The sequence below is a fragment of the Syngnathoides biaculeatus genome, chromosome 18, assembly GCF_019802595.1.
Source record: "Syngnathoides biaculeatus isolate LvHL_M chromosome 18, ASM1980259v1, whole genome shotgun sequence".
Lineage (NCBI taxonomy): Eukaryota > Metazoa > Chordata > Actinopteri > Syngnathiformes > Syngnathidae > Syngnathoides > Syngnathoides biaculeatus.
In genome coordinates this window covers 3517452-3532339 of record NC_084657.1, presented here as the reverse complement: position 1 = coordinate 3532339, position 14888 = coordinate 3517452, and the positions used below count along the sequence as shown (strand labels likewise).

At 42.0% G+C, this 14888-nt stretch overlaps 1 protein-coding gene across 1 annotated transcript; it reads right to left on the bottom strand.

Annotated features, from left to right (window-relative positions):
- Positions 1–9640: 9640 nt before the first annotated feature.
- On the bottom strand, positions 9641–12676 carry LOC133491543 (serine/threonine-protein kinase pim-2-like). Its single transcript, XM_061802821.1, has 6 exons — positions 12421–12676; positions 11442–11536; positions 11088–11333; positions 10325–10502; positions 10080–10247; positions 9641–9959 (listed from the first exon to the last, which is right to left on the bottom strand). The coding sequence occupies exons 1-6, from the start codon at positions 12455–12457 to the stop codon at positions 9868–9870; spliced, it is 816 nt and encodes a 271-aa protein (XP_061658805.1). The 5' UTR covers positions 12458–12676; the 3' UTR covers positions 9641–9867.
- Positions 12677–14888: the final 2212 nt, after the last annotated feature.

The following is a 14888-nucleotide window of genomic DNA, read 5'->3' as shown; positions in this document are numbered from 1 at the left end:
AAATCGTCGTGGGTCAGCTGGTTGGGGTGTCCGAATGCCGATTTTTGTTCGAAAACCAAAGCAAAAAAAATTTCAACATTTTCGTTCGAAAACCGATTTGTACGAAAACCAAGACGTTCGAAAACTGAGGTGCCACTGTATTTGCAGTTTTTGATCTTCATTCACACCTTGTCAAATTTAAATATATTGCTTTGGTACTTTATAGAAGTGAAAGGAGGTGCTTCATATAGTCAGGCCCTCATCTTGTGGCATTTATTAGCGATTACAAACCTTTTTGCGTGGATGTAAATTACTCACAGAATTTCACAAGTCAGGCATTATACAAATTCGAACATAATTCAACCAGCTCTAACTCAAGTTTAAAATAAGTCCTGTTCACGATTGCTTGAAGGTCAGACGAGTTCTTTGAGTCTCGTTCTAAAATCTCTGAAGACGTGATTTGTTGCGACGGAGGGCAGAGTGTCTTTTTAATCTCTTTCCCTTTATTTGCGGTGCAGCCAAGAATGTGTAAACACCAATCTTGTGAAGCAGTTCCACCACAATGCCCTTGCCTCGAAGAATATCTCCCAGAAGACTGCTGTTGCAAAGCACTTAAATTGTGTTCTTAATGCACTTAGCTCGGCCTAACCTGCTTCTGTCTTTCCTTGTTTTGTTTTGTTTTTTTCCACGCAAAACACGTAAGCCATACCAACTTGTGTTTACGTGCTACTTACAGATATAGGTTATATACTTATAGAATTAATGCTCCTGGTAGAGTCACAAGGGTTCGCAGCGTCTCCTCTTCTCGCGGGTCCCAGTAGCTTTTCGAGTGTAAAATGCATTAACGCTCTGCTCAAGATTTTCACGGTCCACCATTTAATCACCGAATCATTCCGGCTTTGTATGATTGTTTGTTTGCGTGACGACGGGCTGAATACTGTTCGTATTTGAACTCCACACAATAAAGCCCGAGCCGTGAACCTCTTGATTTTCCGCCAGACGCACTCACCACCACCACCCCAGCGTGCTGCCCTGAATGAAATATTGTCCTTTGCAAATTTGGTATTCTTATGCATCTGCGTTATATGAGAATAACTGTCTCACCCAAAACAAAAAGAGACAAGATCTAGTACGTGCTCTTTGTCTTCTATCTTCCCATCATTACTTGTGCTGGAAGAAACTGTGGGAATTGATTAAATAGAGCAAGGGCGCTTTCACAGGCGTTGTTGCATTTTTCAGCATGTATTACAAAGAACAAAATGTCACGATTAAAGCTTTCCCAACAGCCTCTAAAACTTTGGAATCTCCCCCAGGGTATGCGGAAAACGTCAGTATGACGGCGATAGAAAATTAATTGGCAGCTTTTTTTTTTTCTTGTAAAGAGGCACTTAATTACTCGAGATGAAGAAATTTGCAATGCGTTGGATTTCCTCCCTGCAGACCATCTTCCACTCCGTGGGAGTGTCGGCATGCTGCCAATTAACCAAAGAGGAGAAGAACCAAATGTTTCACCAGGTGAAACAGGCCACTTTTAAATTGCCTGGCAGGGAATATACAAGCCAGTATCATGTTGTTGGCCTTCTCTTGCGCTTCAGCTGGACTTGGAAGATCAAACATAACTTTTGCTTTGGAGTTTTGTAACTCGGTGACGCTAAATCTTCTGCAACTGTAGTTTGCAATTAAGGTGTATGCAGGACTTTAAAAAAAAAAACATAATATGAAGTCACTCAGAGGCAGATTTTCCTACACGGAGACGATGAGATGGAAAAAAAAAGTTGGCGAGTGGCTTATTAAGCAAATATATAGTCAAGTGGTCTACACAAGTCTTTGTGACACATGCACAATAACATCTTTCCATATTAAAGACTCACACCTTCTCTTGACATGACTTGATGTTTTCCAACATGTTTCAAAATCATTACTGTCTTGTAAATTATACATATTTCACGACAACTCCACTTTGCTGTTTATGCAGAGGGTTCAGAAACCACCTCTGGCGAAAAGTTTATAATAAACAGAGACCCTCCCCCCCCTCCATTTTTTTTTTTAAAGATGAGAACTACTTTCTGACAGTGACTGACACTTTTCATTGTGATTTTAGTTATTTGGCTAAGTAGTCAGTAGACGGCACTCATGCGCCGCTCCCTGTGAATTGAAACAAAGTTGTTCGAATGCAATGATAATAATTCAATCAAACTCAGAGAAGATACTTCTCCCTCACTTACCTTCGAACATACAACCTTGTGTTTGTTGATATTTTTCACACTGAGCTGTACGTGCGCTCTTCCGCAAGCCTTAAGCCATCGTAGACATTCGTCAACTGTGTTTTAGGCTTTGGAAAATGTATCAACCGGGGCCCCATGTAACCTAGCAGGGTGTCTTTCATCAGAATTACACGTTCCCCAAGCGCATCTGAGGACCATTTTCTTCGCAACGTTAACTTTTCCAAGCACACGCTACTGACAACCAGGATTGCTTGTGGGACAACATGGCAGCAGGGGCGTGTCAAGCCAGGTGTTAAGACAATGCAGCTATCTGATTGGCTATTATTGTACAAGTGATTGACAGATCAGAAAGGTCCATTTGTCACAGATCCACAGTGCCTACCACTTGTGTATCGCTTGTGCTAACTCAGATTCCCCGAGGTCTGAGGCCGGTAACATTTAGCATCCATTCTCTTATTCACTTATTTTCTGCAAAACTCAACTATTCACTGTTTTTGTGCTTGGGTCAGAGTCATAAAAGTATTACTTTGACTTTACCTGGTGTCAGGAAACTACGTTGAGGTAAGCTGAGGAGTTTCATTTCGAATAAAACAAAGGGAAGAAAAAAAACCTCTTTGCTCAGATCTTGTAGCATGTATATACTATATACAATATAAATGATTGTGTTGGTGGCTCTGAATTTTTCGCAGATTTTTACTACCGTAACTTCTCATGTATAACGCGTGCCGAAGTATATTGCGCACCCCCAAAGTTGACCAAAAAAAATATCTGGAAAACCGTTAGACTAATGTATAATGTGCACCACCAATTTGCTGCTATCCGTATGGTCAAAATATTAGGAATTATTTGTATTTCTACTTTGCTAGATTTGTACTTGTATTGTTTGTACTTATATTGTTTTTTTTTTTTTTTAAATACCTTTTTTACAACAATCATTAATAATAATCTTTGTGCATGTACTGATGTAGGGGTAACTTATATCTCGTGACAGGGCACGCTTGTCCTGGTCCCTGAAATTGTCAGAACAGAACCCCCTAACCAACTAAAATAATGATGGCATAGTATTTTTATTAATACTGTTGATAACACATGTTGCCGTCTTAAATAGATAAACTATTTAACACCGCTGAACTTCATCATTTTTTGCATTAAATATTTGTGCATAAAACCTTTGTGCATAGTGCAGTTTATCCACTACATGACACATCTTTGGCCAAGACTTCAAAAGAAGCATCTGACTCATCTCCAATCTGAAAAAGATCCATCGTTGCCACCTTTGGTGCATCGCTGTGGAACTAATCACTGATGACTTGGTCCAGTTCCGGCGTCTCCTGCATTGCATCATGAACAGTGATCCCATCTCACTCCCACAAAATTGTCATCCTCAGCGCCATCCACAGCATTTGGGAGGAAATATTTTTGGCATCCCTAGAGTCTCGGTTCCCTTTATTCCTCATTATTGTCAGTGCTTTGAGGGAAAGCTCCACCGTGCTAATAGCACAGATTCTTGCCCTCCGTTCGGCTACAATTTGTAGCAGCTCTTCTATAACGTCAGGTCACTACCAAAACAACGAGAGCTCAAACTATGTTCGTTTAAGTTACAACAAACTCACGGGGAGCCGTTTCTGATGCTTTGCTCAATAGCAACAAATATGTTACGCTAACGATCGTAAAATGGCAAACTCCGCGAGCAGGTCAGAGAGCTCAGGTTGGTGGCGCACATTACAGTAATACATACATGTGTAACATCGGACATTGAATGTCATATTGAAATGTAAATGTACCACTCTATGTACCTGTATACAACCATGCAATGTGATTTTCTTTTATATTTTTAATCTAATCTATCACTTTAATGACTTTTTAAAAATATTTTTGGAAAATTTTGCCAATTTTATATGAGAAATTGCAGTATTTGCGGCAGGACTCTGTCTTGGGTTCACTGCACTTCTTCCCATATTCGACTGTTGCCTCCCTCGTGTGTGAGACGATACTGAGATGTGGCTAACAAACCAATCAACTAATTTACTGTTTGTACATGTAGTTGTTATGCTTTGTTTCACTTTAAACCTCAATTACGACTTTACTCTTGTGCAATTATTCTGTATCCAAAGGTCTCTGAAATAATATTTTTGAGAGCAAAGTTCCAGATATAAACTCCCTTACCTTTAACTGGATTTCAGATACTCAAATAATAGAACTGCTTATGCAAAAAAAAAAGTTTAAACATTTGACAATAAACTAAACATTGAAATTGATAATCATGTTTACAAAACTTTCCGTGGACGAAATTGCGACTGGCTCTCTCCTTCTAACTATGAATTCAGTTTCCCAGGGTTCCCAGAGGGGAGTTAGGAGGGGTCAGTTCAGAGAAAGAAAAAAAAAAAAAAATGCAACTTTGTGACACCGATCTCAGAACTTGAGGTCAGGGATGAGCTCCTACCCTAAGGGGGACGAGTTCAAGTATCTTGGGGTCTTGTTCACATGTGAGGGAAGAATGGAACGAGAGATCCACAGGCAGATCGGTGCAGCGTCTGGCTGAAACGAGTTTCCTCCGCAGTGTGTCTGGGCTCTCACTCACCGGGAGGGGTCCACAGTTGAGCCGCTTGCTCGTCTGCTTTGAGAGGAGCCTGATGAGGTGGCTGGGGCATCTGATCCAAGTGACTCCCGGACGTCTCCTTGGTGAGATGTTCCAGGCACCTTCCACCGGAAAGAGACCCCAGGGACGACCGAGGACACGTTGGAGGGATTACGTCTTTCAGCTGGCCTAGGAAAGCCTCGGGATCCCCCTGGAAGAGCTGGATAAAGTTGTTGGGCAGAGAGAAGCAAGGGCGTCCCTGCTAAAGCTATTGCCACCGCGACCCGACCTCGGATAAATACCGTAATTTCTGGCCTACAGAGCGTACCGGATTATAAACCTCACCCAGTACATTTGTAAAGGAAATACCACTTGGTACATACATAAGCCGCACCTGTGTAAAAGCAGCAAGTGCCCACATTGAAATCCACATTGATACACGAGATATTTACAAAGAAAGACTTTACACACAAAGTGTTTTCAAAGTTTTAATACCTTAGCTTAGTTTAACATAGCAACAAAATTGTAGCACGAACAGGGCTGGTTAAAAAAAAAAAACACATACCAGTAAAAATAAAACAGCCGCTGCAGCTACACAGTAGCAACATGGTGGCACAGCACTAACAGAGCCGGTTAAAAAAAAACAACATATCTAAATCACTGAGATGCAGCAGTAACACAGCAGAAACACGCTAGTGTGGTGCTAACAGGGCTAGTTTAAAAAAACATACTGGTAAAAATCACTGAGATGCGACAGCAACATAGCACCAACATGCTAGCCCAGCGCTAACAGGGCCGGTTAAAAAAAACATACCAGTAAAAATCTTTGAGACGCAGCAGTAACAGAGCAGCAACAAGCTAGCAAAGCGCTAACACTAGCACAGCGCTAACAGGTCCGGTAAAAAAAAAAAAAACATACCGGTAAAAGTCACTTCCTCGACATATACATTCCACCGTTCTCACTCTTAACTTTTCCGCTCAAGTGCCCCCTCGCGGCCGTTAGAAAAAATGAGCCGCATCACCGCAAAAGTCGCAGAGTTGAAAGCGTGTGAAAGAAGCCGCGGCTTATAGGACGGAAATTACTGTAGTATAAAATGGATGGAAAATAAATTGAGTTGTGCCGAAACACAAAGTAAAGCTGTCAAAAATTACCCAGGCCCAAAAAAAAAAAAAAAAAAAATGTGGTTCGTTCTTCTCTCATCTTCCCAAAAGTAACCACAAACAGGCAACGCTGAGAAGTTTCTCGAGAGCGTCTTTAAAAGCAACATATGCTTTTGTACGTGAAATACATTAGTCATAAGGCAAAGCAGACAAGGGACAAGCCATTTGAAGTTAGGAAATAACATCTCAAATGCTCACATTTTTTTGTCTGGCACTAAGTATGGAAAAGTTTGTGAATAAAGAGCAAGTCTGACAAAGAACATCAAAAGAAAGTTTTGTGGGAACTCGCTCCTTTTATGGATTCTTGTGAAGACTAAAGACGGTCTTTTAAAAAAACTTGTGTAATTGAGTCCACCCGGAGGTAACCTCAGGCAATCACCGACGCTCACCCAAAGTGAACACCATGAGGGAGAAGCGCTCGTATTGTGCCGTGCTCACCCTCTCCAGTGTCTACTTTTTTTTTTTTTTTTAATTGGCAATTTCATCTTCCCAAAAATGTGAAGTATAGCGAAGCTGGATAATCACTCTTTGAATTGGTGTCTGCTGGATCAATTTGATGCTCTCGATTCTCAAATCAAGCAGCAGGTTTCGTCGTTGATCACACTGGCTGACGGTCCCTGGCCAAAATACGGTCCTTGAAATAAGTGTGCCTGTTTGCGCTCTCATCAGACAACCAGATGGCTTCAAAAGCTACAGTTTTATACATATTAATGCCGTGCTTACACAGGCATCACAATCAAGAGCTCTTGTCATTAACATTGTGATCTAAGGAGCAATTATGGATTGTAATCATCCTTCACACTTACCGAGTATTTATGGTCGTGTGTGTGTGTGTGTGTGTGTGTGTCATTGCCACTGGGCCTGTCGGGGTATCAGTGGGGTTTCTCAGCTCATCACCAGTGACTGACACCTAATGAGCCAAAATGGCTTCTGCATTTCAATGCCGGGGCTGACGGTTGCTCGTGCGTGAAAATGCGAGATCTGCACCGTCCGTTGCACACTATTGGTTACGTCGCAAAGATTTATTGAAATCCTTTGATGAATAGAATGCCACACATTTTGGTTGATTTCTTTAGTTATTTAAAAAAAAAAAAAATCAAAGAGATTCAAAAAGTGTTCAATTTATGGTAACACGAGAGTAATTCCTGGAATAGTCTGCACGTCACCTTCTCCCTGCTGTGATTCAGAACATGGGAAGGCAGATGAGAAAGAATGGATGTCCAAAAGGCATTCATATTTATTTGTACACTGCTTCATGAGCAGCACGGCGGGGCAGTTGGAGAGCGTTGGCCTCACAGTACAGAGGACCCGGTTTCAAATCCCAGCCCCACCTGTGTGGAGTTTCCATGTTCTCCCAGTGTCTGCGTGGATTTCCTCAGTTGTTGCTGTTGTTTATTTGAATGCATGATTCCAATATGACCAAAAGTGTGACATTTTTTTTTAGTACTATTGTTGCACATTTTCATTTGTAATGGAATGTGCACAATTCTATAAAGTCTGAAGTAAACAAATCATAAAGTCAGACGAAACATGAAAGCATAAAAATGGTGTGAAATAATTGAAGCATGTAGTCGCTGTTTAACATTTTTATACATCAATATATAACGTGGGTGGCACGGTGGATCAGTTTGTAAAGCGTTGGCCTCACAACCCGGGTTCGATTCAGGCCCCGCTTTTGTGGAGTTTGTATGTTCTCCCCGTGCCTGTGTGGGCTTCCTCCAGGCACTCCAGTTTCCTCCCACATCCCAAAAACATGCAACATCAATTGGACGCTCTGAATTGCCCCGAGGTGTGATTGTGAGTGCGGCTGCTTGTCTCGATGTGCCCTGCGATTGGCTGGCAACCAGTTCAGGGTGTACCCTGCCTCCTGCCCGTTGACAGCTGGGATAGGCTCCGGCACTCCCCGTGACCCTCGTGAGGTTAAGCGGCAAAGAAAATGGACGGATGGATATATAAAGTTTATTAATTTCATGAATAAAATGAGATGGTCTGAGGTCTCCCGTGCAGCCTCAGTGGAACCACTGAATCCCTCCTTGCAGCTTGAGGTTCGTCGGCACTCTCTTCAGCCTCTCCGTCATCGTCAAGGGATGCATCCATTCAAACAATCCTCTTATTTTGCACTCACCACACAGTTCACTTCCTTATTAAAAGTTATTTAAGCGGGTTTATGGATTTTATGGAGCACACCGTGGATTCATTCACGCCAGAATGGCGTTCCCTAAAAGCGTAACTTCTGCAGTCTTTGATCAGATGCAAAAGTTTTACTTTACCTATTAATCCATGTATGAAAAAAACATAAAACGCTGTCAAATTCACTTGCAGTCACTCACATTTAAAAAATGTACGGTCAATCATGCCTGGAGATAAAGTTGTGATGAGAGATGGAATCTCAAGCAAGACCTTAAAATAACTTAATGAGTTATTATACCCGAGTATGTAGTTGTTACCTAATACCATAATCATAATTTATTGACATTGCACTGAGAGACATTTTCAAAGATGTCAAGAGACCTTCAATTTCAAAGCTAAATATTCATATAATCAAATCATTTTATTTCATCATGATGTATTGTTATAATCTAGCGTAACTCAGGGCAGTATCTTTTGTCAGCTAACAGTAGATGATCTATCTCTTCCTAAACAAAGTAGAGAGGAAAAGTTTTCAACTTCAAGATAACGCGGTACCACGGGGGAAAATCATCATTCGCATTTCGATATTTAGACAGACTAGTCTGTTAGAACTTGGATCAAGCCAAAGTAAATCACAATCTCATATTTATTATAGTTAGATACTGAAACATTTGCTGTGTTATATCCCAGAATATCTTGAGCAATGCATGTTGAAAGCTGAATGATGCTCCCAAAAAATTTTAAGATTAATGTTATGTTGCCTCCTATATTTAAATTACAGAATGAGCTTTTTGTGCACTGTATTGTTTGTGCTTTCATCCTCAATCAGGCTGAACCAAGGTGGAATTTTGACATTATACACCATCTCATCCTGTACTTTCTACTTTGGCTTCAGACCAGAACTTTTTTTTAACTGAAAAAAAGAGAAAATCCCATCCAGTTTTGCCACTTTTTCTTCTATTATTCACATACCACAATGTTCATTAAAGCAACAGCACTTCTCATTTACTTTTGCCATTATTATCGAGAGTAAACACAAGCAGCATGTCGTAACTCTTTGCTCGAGATGCCCAGACTGTGTGGGTGGACGGTGTTTGTAATATTGAGTGTACCCCTTTAAGAGCCAGAAGGAGGCGGAGTCAGGTAAACGAGCAGGAGCGTGTGCTTCCATGTTGGGGTAAAAAAAAAAGGCAGGCTGTGGTTCACTGCGCTGGATCGGTTTTCATGTGCGCTGAGATTGTCTTATGTATTTCTACTCGTAACAAAATCTACGCGCGTGATTTTTCGTGCGGCTGTGCAGATTTGCGAGTGAGTTGGCACGCATGCGCAATTGCGCCCGTCAAAACACAGTGACTGCAGTTGTCTTACGATGTGAAATTGGTGAACGCAAGTTACTTTTCATATTTGTATATTTTTGATAGACTGATGACCAGTCCAAGCTGAACAGGAGTCCCCCTTTCACAAATAAATTATTTATCATTCTCATGTCACGAGTTAAGTTTGAACACTCCTTTGAATAAAAATTGAGTAAAAATGAAGCAAAGACACTAAGCTAAATGTCAAAAATAGTTACTTTATTTGGGCTTTTTTTCTGTATATACACCATATTTAAAACAATATTTACAATGCATATTCTTCAACAGTGTTACAATGTAACCAAACCGTAAAGTCAGACAGACCATTACAGTATAAAAATGGAGCATGTAGTCACTGTTAAAAAATGTTATGCAGCAATATATACAGTTTATGAATTTCCTGAATAAAATGGGACGATCTGAGGTCTTCCGTGCAGCCTCAGTGGAACCACGGGTGCTGCTGAAGCTGAGACAGAGTGGCACGGGCGTCGGGGTCTTTTGTCAGGCATGCGCTCAGGAGATCTTGACAGGCTGTGAGGACAGAAGGAAGGAAAAGTTGAAATGGCAACTTCACTGGTCAATCAACTACGACATGGAGTTAAACGCTGCTGACAGTATCACGGCTAGGACTGACTTGATATTTCAACTTACCATGAGAGAGCCTTGCGTCAATACGTCTCTCCGGGAAGAACTCCACCGGTTCAAAATGAGCACGATGGAGGATTTCGTACAGCAGAATCCCGAGCTGCCAAACTGTGGTGGGGTCGGCCTTGTACTCCCCACGTGCAGCAACTTCTGGAGGAGCAAATCCAGAGGTTCCTACAAGACATGCAGAGAAGAACAAAATGATGAGACTCAGCCTGAGAACAACTAAAGACGTGAGGTGGACACTGTACCAAAGAAGTTCTTGTGGGCAAAGGAGGTCCCAAAACAGCCATTTCCTAAATCAATGATCCAGACTCGAGGGACCTCGGAGCTGGTGTCGATGAGGACGTTTTCCAATTTGATGTCACGATGAAAGACATCTGCAGCGTTCATCGTGACTGCTGCGTCCACAAGCTGCTTAAAGATGTGCTGAGGTGAAGACAAATAGTTGAGGTCAATGACAAAACTTGAAAGGGGACACGTTATGAAATAAAAATGTCATTTTCACAGCTCGTGTGCAATTACTGTTAAGTAAAACTTGATAGTTGACAATTTCTGAAAATGTGTTGGTTAAATTTGTGTGTCTGCTGCATGCTCCACACGTATGTATCTACACACAAAATAAGTTCAATACGCCTGCTTGTTTATCAAATGCTGCCAACACGAATGAAAATAAAAACGATGCTTTTATAAGCAGCCCCTTGTCTCTAACAATGGCTAAACTATCCCAAGGAAAATAAAAAGGGGTGTTCAAAGGTAATGAGGCCCCTTTAATTTAATGGAGTAAACAGTGAAATCTTATTCTGAAATTTGTGGCGTTGAAACTTGTTTGAAGGTTGACAAACTAAAAAAAAAAAAAAAAAGCTGAGTTTCAGCCTTTTCTTTTCCCGCCAGAACATTTGGCAAATGGAAAGATGCTCCTTGATTGCTGCAATATTTTGTCAAAAGCATGTCACTAACATGTTCTGAAAACAAATTGTGAATAAAAATGTCCAATCCACCAAGCATCAATACCTTAGCTTGTGCTTCGTCCAGTTGGTCAATTTCCTGGATGAAGTCAAAGAGGTCCACGCAGGCCGCTGGCCTCTCCAGCACCAGTACAATCGCTTGGTCCAGACTGTACCAGTCGTAAAGAGAAATAATGCCTGTTCTCTGTCCGATTTTTTGCATCAGCATCACCTCAAAGGGAGCCTCAAGATAGTCGCCGTTTACAAAATAACACATCCGCGCCCGTGTCTTCGGGATGAGTTTGATGGCCACCTGTTGGACACAAATCACAAACATTTGGTCAGTGCTGCCGGAACGATGACCCGTGCAGGCTCATGTACGAGGCACATTACAATGCGAGAAGACGCACAAAACACTCACCATCAAGCCATCCGTTCTTCTGATCCCGCCATAGACTGCTCCATTGCCTCCTTCTCCGATCAGTGACAACGTCTCGTACTTCTCCTGGATCTTTTCTTTGGGAACAAAGACAAAGCCACTTTAGTTGAGATGAACATTTCCCATTTCATTTCCCCCATTAGATCAATACAGTGTCCATTTGAAAGCGAACTGCGTTTGCTCAGTTACACAATTCTGGTATTCACTCAAGTGGTGGCATGACTGTCAAAATACCCAAAAAACGTCCGCGGTGTTGGTGTACAGTCTGTCATTCAGCCATTCTCACAATGACGAATGGTAGGGACATGTTTAGCAATGAAAGGAAACTTAATGGTGTTGAGGAGGACTCGAGAATACTGTAACAGAGCCTTGAGCAAGCTGCATATCAAAGTCACAGTCTGCAGGTTAAACCGCACCCACTGGAGAAAAACACATTGTCCAATGATGGTGACAAGTCTTTTGCCCAAGGGGGGAAAACAAAACAAAACAAAAAAAAAAAAGATAGTTTTACCAAATATATCACGACAACTTGTTTTAAAATGGAAAGATTGAGTGAATCATTTGCATGACCAAAGTCAGTTAAAAGAAAAATGACTCTGGCAGTTATGCTAATAGGCTAACAAGATGCCCAAATGCACTGTATCAATATTAGCCCGCAACACTTGACGGGTAAGTTTCTTTCAGAGTCATTTTGTACACAGAACAGCGAATCGCTGACAAATGCGTGTAAGAAAACACAATTCAGACAACCATGTCCAAATTATCTGGCAAAGTTTGAAGCAGGGACTGTTACAATACCTCAACTCAACTTGTGTTAGCTTGTAGTTTAGCGTCAGGTCTAACGTTAGCATTGCTAATCGGACAAAACATTTTCATCCATTTCTATCATGACTGTACGTGCCAACATTTGAGCGTCAAACAGCGGGTACATTTGTGGAATTGTCCAATGAATCTCACTGACCGAAAGTGGTCCCAGCAGCTGGAAAGAATGCAGCCATCTTGTCTTCTGCTCAACAGGATAAAACCGAAAGATGCAAATACTGTACACGAAGTGCGCATGTCAATGTATGTGTCGGCGTAACTTTGGTCAGACGAGCCGAAAGATGCAAATACTGTACATGAAGTTGCGCATTTCAATTTATGTATTCCCGTAACTTTGCTCAGACAGCCTAACCGTTGGAGAGCGCTTCCCGGATTGGTGGATTGGTCGGACTCCCGACAAAACTCACCAATAAGGATGCGCATCCAATTTGGCTGCAGCAGAGAGGCAAAGAGTCCGATGACGCACGCACGCGCACGCGCCCACCCGTGCACACACACACACAAAGTTCACTCTTTACAAAAACAAACAAACAAAAAAAACAGGTGAGGGCAACCATTTCGTCAATAAAGACCCACATCCAACGCAGCAGAGAGGCAAAGAGGCAAAGAGGCAAAGAGGCACACCATACACATGATCATCATTCCCTCCCCACGCACATACCTTGGCTCGGCCAGAGTTATTGTCAATGTCACACACGCCAACATTATCACAAGAAAAATGAACTCCTACAGAGTCCCAAGACCACAGGCCAGCCATTTAAAAAAAAAAATTAAATCGGTGTACTCCTTCTCCAACAGACAAACTACCAGTTCAACCAAAACTTGTCTTGTCTGTCACAACTTGCCACACATAGATAGCAGCTGACCCTGTGATGTGAAGACTGAACAAGTGCTTTGAAAATTTTTAGCTAAAAAAAACTCACTTACGATGAAGCACGATATTCAAAATACTTTAAACACCGATATAATGTATTATGTCGGACAATACAATGTCTCATTCAACCATTCACAGACAAATTATCGTGAAGGTTTTTGCCATGAAAGATAATAATATGGAAGTAAATATGTGCCACCAGGATTGGAATGAAAAATGCCATTGAAAATTTTAGGTTGTAAAATTCACATTGTTACTTCAAAGTGATCATATTTTCCACATGAATTAAGAGGTAAAGTAAAACTTTTGCACATGATCAAAGACCGCAGAAGTTACGCTTTTAAGGAACGCCATTATGGCGTGAATGAGTCAACGGTGTGTTACATAAAATCCATAAACCTGCTTCAATAACTTCTAATAAGGAATCAAAATAACGTTTAATAAAGAAGCGAACTGTGTGGGGACTCTGTGAAATAAGAGGATTGTTTGAATGGAAACGGCCCAGTGACGACGATGAAGAGGGTGAAGAAAGTGCTGACGAACCTCACCAGGAGAAGACATCACACGTTTGCTTTGTCACGGTTGCTGTGTTTGTCACGTTGCGGACCGCCGAGGAAATAAAAAGGAAGATTCATGGAGCTTTTAACTGTACTCATCCCCTACATTCTCCTCACGAGCAAAAGTTCCCCTTGTCTTCCATCCTTGAATATCCATCCATCCATCCATTTTCTTTTGCCACTTATCCTCATTAGGATCGCGGGGAGTGCTTGAGCCTATCCTAGCTGTCAACGGGCAGGAGGCGGAGTTCACCCTGAACCGGTTGCCAGCCAATCGCAGGGCACATTGAGACAAACAGCCACACTCACAATCACACCTAGGGGCAATTTAGAGTGTCCAATTAATGTTGCATGTTTTTGGGATGTGGGAGGAAACCGCAGTGCCCAAAGAAAACCCACGCAGGCACGGAGAGAACATGCAAACTCCACACAGCCAGGGCTGGGATTGCACCCGGGTCCTCCGAACTGTGAGGCCATCATATGTCCCACAAAGTTCCTTTCCTGAATGCTGTACTTACCCATCACTTCTTCGTCACCCCTGCGTCCTTCATCAACATGTCCACTCAGATCTCCACTAGTCACTAATCTCTCGCTGTCTGGGATGCTCAGAACTACTTCATCTAGTTCCTTCCATACTTTCTCTTTCACGTCTCGGTCACATCCTACCTGTGGGGCATAGCCGCAAACCACATTATAAATAACACCCTCAATTTCAAATTTTAGTCTCATCACTCGATCTGATGCTCTTTTCACCTCCAAGATATTCTTAGCCAGCTCTTCCTTTAAAATAACCCCGACTCAGTATCTCTTCCCATCTACTCCATGGTCAAATCATTTCAATCCTGCTCCTAAACGTTTAGCCGTACTACCTTTCCACCTGCTCTTTTGGATGCACAAAATATCAACGTTTCTTCTCAATCATCATGTCAACCAATTCCTGAGCCTTTCGTGTCATAGTCCCTACATTCAAAGTCCCTAAACTGAATTGTAGGCTCTGTGAATTCCTCTTCGTCTTCTGCTGACGAATACGCTTTCTTCCTCTTCTTTGTCTTTGACCCACAGTGGCAGAATTTCCTCCGACGCCCTCCAAGTTAATGGTGCCGGGGGGGGGGGGGGGTTGTTAACCCGGGCCACGACCGATCCGTTATGGGATTCTTTAGATGAACGCTCATATTT

Excerpts from the sequence above, each read along its gene's own strand:
- LOC133491543 (XM_061802821.1), bottom strand. The coding sequence starts at position 12,457 with ATGGCTGCATTCTTTCCAGCTGCTGGGACCACTTTCG. Across the intron at positions 11,334-11,441 it reads GAAGAACGGATGGCTTGATG|GTGGCCATCAAACTCATCCC; the intron begins GTGAGTGTTTTG and ends TGTGTCCAACAG. Across the intron at positions 10,248-10,324 it reads TGCCCACAAGAACTTCTTTG|GAACCTCTGGATTTGCTCCT; the intron begins GTACAGTGTCCA and ends CATGTCTTGTAG.